Genomic DNA, 6,000 nt, shown 5'->3' with positions numbered 1-6,000 from the left:
GTTACAGGATCTAAAAATGGAAGTCAACAAAGAGAAATTTCGATATATTTTACAGTTTTTCCTTGCAAGCGAGGCTGGAATTGTGAATGGTATTTATGGTGCCGATACTGCAACAGCTAATTGCGTGCAATTTTGGTTTCGTCGATTCAGTTCTGGCATTTTGATGTTAAACAAAATGCCGATAATGTCGAAATGCCGATAAAGTCCCAGATATAATCATAGTTGACCGACTTGTTAGCAGACGTAGCATCGCCTAGGTGCTTAAGATCGGCCATAAAACAGTTTTAATCTATTTAGGCACTTTATCGACAAAAAGAGTGGTCAAATACCTAGGAGTGCAATTAGAAACAAGGCTAACTTACTGAGCGCACATATAGTAAATCATGCTGCCACAAGAGCTGCCAAAGTAAGCGGCATGTTAAGTAAACTCATGGCAAACCTTGAAGGTCCAACGCAGAACAAGCGAAAACTTTTAATGGACACGACGAACTCGATTCTCTTATACGGATGCGAAATCTGGGCAGATTCGCTTAAGGTGCAATGCCGGCGGAAAATTCTGCAATCTGTACAACGCACCTGCGCCCTCAGAGTAGCTTCTTCATACAGAACAGTATCTGAAGCAGCGATATTAGTTATCAGCGGAACCATCCCTATAGATATTCTAGCACAAGAGCGCAAACGGAGATGGGAGGCAAAAATCAAAGGAATCCCAGTACCACGCTGCTCCGATATTAGAGTTCAAACGCTCACACTTTGGCAGGCAAGATAGAACTCTGAACGGCACGGTAGATGGACAGCGAGACTAATACCCGATCTAAAAAAGTAGGCAGAATGAAAGCACGGTGAGGTTAACTATTATCTCACACAGTTTTTGTCCAGACATGGGTCCTTTCGCAAGTATTTGTGGCGAATGGGAAAAGTGAGCCAACCAAACTGCATATATGGAGATACTGAGTTTGATGATGCGAACACATCTGCGGAGAACAGCTCTGTAACGCGCTATTGGTGTATTTACACCTGACGAAATAATCGAGAAAATTATGATAGACGAAGAAAAATGGAATGCCGCCGCAAATTTCGTGGAGGATATTATCCGAAAAAAGAAGCGTGAAATAGAAACTTATGCTGAACAGCAATGAGTATAGGTTTCTCAAAACAGGCGACCCTGAACGCAGGGTGAATAAGTAAGTGTCCGCCTTTGGACGCCGTATTGGCCCTCTACCACGAAGCAATGAGGAAGCAGTCCCGGGGTAGAGGGAAAAATCCAAGAGAAGAGGAGGGATATTTTTAGTGGAATCACCACACACGTAGTAGCGACGGTTACTGTATGGTGCGAAGGCATTTTTAACCCAACCTCACCGCCAAGAAATAAAATCCATTTAGACAAAAATTTTACGCAAAATTAATGAATTCCTTTTTCTCCAAACTAATATTTGTTCTATTTTATTTAGTTTTATTTCCTCCTCTGGTTAATAAGTTTACCCAGATGTTAAGTGAAAAATTACTTCGGTGATCAATAACATCTTCGAAGCTAAAAGAGCAATCGTAGTTCCCTTTACCGTAGAGATGTCCGGGAGAGATGACAAAAAATTCATTCGGCGGGTTTTTAGGGCTATCCGAAAAACATTTTTTTGTGTCGAGATATTTTTCATATAAATTTCAAACAGTGTTTGGTGTTGCTAACTGTTGTAAGCGAATCTTATTTGTGAGGGAATCGATCCAGCCTATCTTCCATTTTTACAGAAATTTGCTTAAATAAAAGACTCATCATAATTTTTAAAGAGAATTTGTCACAAAATTCGCTAAAATCTAATTATTTATATTTTTTAATTCAGTTTTATAATTTTATTTATATTTAAGCGACTATATAGAAGATACAGATATGTATGCTAGATTATACTTATGCTCAAGATGTTCGTGAAATTCTGTAAAGTTTGAAGAGCTTAGAGAAGTATTTTGGAATAACTTATAACAATAAGAGCCAGTTTACCCGGTGCAAGTAAAGAGTGATCAGGTTGGAGGTACTTTAAGCAATGGGGCTTTTTTTGGCAGATCACGTGTAACTACTCTCAAACTAAATACATATTTTTTTTAGGTATTCATTGACATTTCATTATGCAAAGACTTGCGCCTCAACAACGTTTACAAATCGTAAAAGTGTATTACGAAAATCGACGCGACGCTCTGTGAAAAGTGTTCCTCGCGCGCTTAAGTTAACTTATGGCGATGAGCCGCATAATCAAAATTGCCTTATTTGGGCCGAAAAGCAACAAGAAGTCATTCCAGAACAACTATTACATTTATTAAAAACAACCGTTTGGAGCGGTCTATGGGTTGAAGGAATGATCGGCCATATTTCCTCAAAGGCGAGGCTGGCGCCAATGTAACAGTGAATGGTGAACGCTATGGCGCCTTGATAAACGACTTTGTGATGTCGGATGAACGCAAATTAAAGCCCGTGATCTCGATAACATTTGGGTCTTCCCACAAGATGGCGCCGGCGCTACTTGCCATACAGCGCGTGAAGCAATAGATTTACTGCGGCATCGTTTCGGTGAAAAATGTATCGCTCGTCTTGGCCACCAAGACCGTGTGATATCACCCTTTGCACTATTATTTGTGGGGGTATGTAAAGTCTAAATGCTTTGTGGATAAACCAGCTTTGATTGAGACAAACAAGCTTTGACTGGAAGCGAACATTAGTAAAGTTATTCACGCGAAACCGACCGAAGCGCTCCAGCGAGTCAATCAAAATTGGTTGTTTACGGATGACCGAATTACGGCGCAATTGCGGCCAACATTTGAAAGGAATTATCTTTAAAAAATAAATTTCACGATAGTCCGGCAGCCAGGGGTCGATTTTGGACTGCGTTTTTATACCGTTAAATTCTTGACTATACTTGTGATTTAGCTTTCATGAATAACGAAAGTGAACGCCAGCTGGCGCACCCGCGGTGGGTTTGATTGTGGGAGGGCACGAAACGTGTCGAAAAAAAATTTCTACCAACTCACTTAGTACAGGCTGAAAATTTTTTTATGTGTTGTTGACATTCAGTAGAATAAAACAAAAAAATAGTCAGCTGCGCCGTAGAAGGGGAAAATACGTCAGTTGAATAGGTGAACTTGTAAAAAAAATTGAAAAGTAAAACTACTTTATGACGACTGAAATTTTTTTACATAACTTTGGACACATATGAAAATATTATATAATAATGATGGTCAGCTGCGTTTATAGCGGTGGGAAGACCTTCAGCCGAAGCAAGAATGTATCATTCCGTTTAGCTGACGTATTTTCTCCCCTCTAAGGCGCAGCTGACTATTTTTTTTATTCTACTAAATGTCAACAATACACAAAAAAAAATTCAACCGGTATTAAATGAGTTGTTAACAATTTTTTTCGACAAGTTTCGCAGCATCCCAAGCACGTACAAACCGCTACTGGACCAGCTGACGAATGGTTTCGTCATCTATTGGATGGCGTCTGCCTTCAGTATTAAAATCAGTCGACATGAAATGATGAGGTCAAAATGACCCCTGGCTTCCGGACTACGAATGGTTCTACACAAAAATAATAAAGATTGCCCCATCAATTTTAATTTGCTTTGTTATATTTCAATTTAAAATCCGATGCCTCTAAATTAATCACCCTTTATAACACTATTATCGAATTAAATTAAATTTAGACGCCCAGGTTTGCAGTTACAGCTAAACTTGAGCACTAAAATTAGGTTTGATTTCCAATATAAGCAAATTCAGAGCGCATTTGTTTTGAGAGCAGTTTTTCAAATCTGCTTTCTAGTTAAACTTACTTTGAATGAGCAAATTTTTCAGGCTTAAACTCTGTTTAAAATCTTACCACACATAAACTAGCAAAAGAAAATTTCATTTAAGGGGGCCTCTTATCAGTCGGCTTCAAAAAATCGATTTTTTTTACTGCAATCGATAAATATATTATAGGAGAATATGCCCTCAAAATTTTATAGCGAAATTCAAAGTGATTTCGGAGTGGCAGGCCTGGGTACCGTCCCTGGTGTGAGTACAGGTATACTGTCTACCTTCTGAAAACTTTGAAACACGTTTTCTCAAAACCATGTTTTTGAAAATGGCGTGTAAGATTAAAAAAAAAACTACTAAAGTTATCGTTTCAAACCGATAATCTCTATATAACGGTAATTAAAATGCGCAACTAATTAACTAACAAAATACAAAAAAAAATTAATTTTTTAATGTTATTTAACACCTTTTTTGAAAAAAAATAGCGAAAAAAGCACTTTTTTCAATAATTAATTGCGTGCTCATTTGTTCATAGTAGTAGTCTATTATATGCGGGAAAGCCTTCTGAATAAGACAATATTTTTCTTTTGTGTTTCAAGTGAAAACTACGACCGTAATCTTACACGTCGTTTTACTAGCGCGCAACGAGAAGCTGTGCGAGATCCCTCATATGTCCGCTATTTTGTTTTATTTTTATTTATGTTAAAAAATTGTTTATTACTCCTCAATCATGCCTTTAAATAAATATATTACAAAAGATTATTTCTATATGTCGCTTTTTTCGCCTCGAAAAAAAAAATTGAGAAAAAACACATTTTTTTGAAGCCACTGATGAAAGGCCCCCCTTAATGCCAAGTTTTCAGTGCGAGATAAACTCTGTTTGTGCCAGTTGAATAAAATTTTAGTGCGCGCTTAATTTAAAAATTCACTACGGCTGAAAACGCACAAAAATACAAAAACACACTGGCCTCAAAGTTTATTATTTTCATACCATTTTTTCACACCGTGAATTATTTACCACTTTTCCGTGCATTAGCCTTTCTTACTTTACAGACTATCGTGAATACCGTTATCAGTTGTCGTACAAACAGTTTGAGCATACGATACGATATGTGCGCTATGGCATACCTGAGCGATTGATTATTGAAGTACTTAATGCGTAGGCAAGACTTGAAGTGTTGAACAAATTTTGAGTTTGTAATAGAATATTTTGTTTTTGGATTTTAGCCTACCAGTAATTTAGTACTTATTAAATTCTTCTTTGTTAGATTCACATGTCATTTTCGCACTTTTCATATTCAATAACAACAATAACAATCATATAAATATAACTAAATTCTGTTCGCTCTCATTTCCTACGCTAGCAACTAGAGTAAATTTGAAGTTTTTGTTTTTAAATATGTATTTAGCTACATAAATATTACAGCCATATACATATCTGCATACGTATGTATGTGTATAGGTTTATATATGTATTCATAAAGGCAAAAGTGTTTCCCTATTTTTGTGATGCGCCGCAAAGGTCACTTCTTTCTCATACACAACTACTTAAATGGTATACATACATACATACGTGCGTATATTCTAAATGATACAAAAGTCTAAGAAATTGTTTACGAAGAACATACAAAATTATAAGCAAACAAAAAATAGTTTGAAAATAAAAGCGCTCAATACAAAATTGTATCAAAGTCATGTTGGGCGACGTAGCGCACAATGGCGACTCGCTACTCGATTCACCACCACTAACAGTTTCTGCTAAAAGCGCAAGGCCATACTAACTTAGCGATAGCGCCTGCGCGTTCGCTTGTTGTTGCTGTTTGGCCTTGGCGTCGAGATGCCGTTGAATGGGTGGAATGACGAAAAGTATAATACCGCTGATAGCGATCGTGATGCCAGCCATAAAGAAAGCGGGACCATACGAATTGGTGACATCATACAGCCAGCCTACGATGGAAAGAGTTAAAGGAAATTACTTTTAATAGAGGAATTTTTATTTTTTTAAATAAAACAAATTGCTTACCGCCAATTGGAGGTCCAATAAATGAAGCGATACCTTGGAAGAGTAGCAAAAGACCAAAAGCATTTGTTAATTTCTCTAAGCCAAGCAGATCGACCAGTATCACTGAAGTCAAGCCGACATAGGCGCCGATGGTGAATCCGAAGGCTGCACAATAAGCGCCGAGCGTGTAGAAAGTTGTACAGAACGGCGCCATGGCGGTAGCT

General features: G+C 37.6%; 1 protein-coding gene across 6 annotated transcripts in view; it reads right to left on the bottom strand.

Moving 5' to 3' along the window:
- Positions 1-1,754: 1,754 nt before the first annotated feature.
- Positions 1,755-6,000, bottom strand: part of LOC128857809 (riboflavin transporter RibJ) — an 83,163-nt gene continuing 78,917 nt past the window's right edge. For 5 of the 6 annotated variants that reach the window (XM_054093581.1, XM_054093583.1, XM_054093580.1 and 2 more), the window contains 2 exons: positions 5,798-5,998; positions 1,755-5,721 (listed from right to left, as the gene is read on the bottom strand). In XM_054093581.1, the coding sequence (XP_053949556.1) occupies positions 5,552-5,721; positions 5,798-5,998 (371 nt within the window). In that variant the 3' untranslated portion in view covers positions 1,755-5,551. The remainder of the gene's footprint in view (positions 5,722-5,797; positions 5,999-6,000) is intronic. The other variant, XM_054093585.1, reaches the window with a different exon arrangement.

Source organism: Anastrepha ludens, chromosome 3 (genome assembly GCF_028408465.1).
Source record: "Anastrepha ludens isolate Willacy chromosome 3, idAnaLude1.1, whole genome shotgun sequence".
In the NCBI taxonomy this organism is placed as follows: Eukaryota; Metazoa; Arthropoda; class Insecta; order Diptera; family Tephritidae; genus Anastrepha; species Anastrepha ludens.
This window is presented reverse-complemented; position numbering and strand designations above follow the sequence as displayed.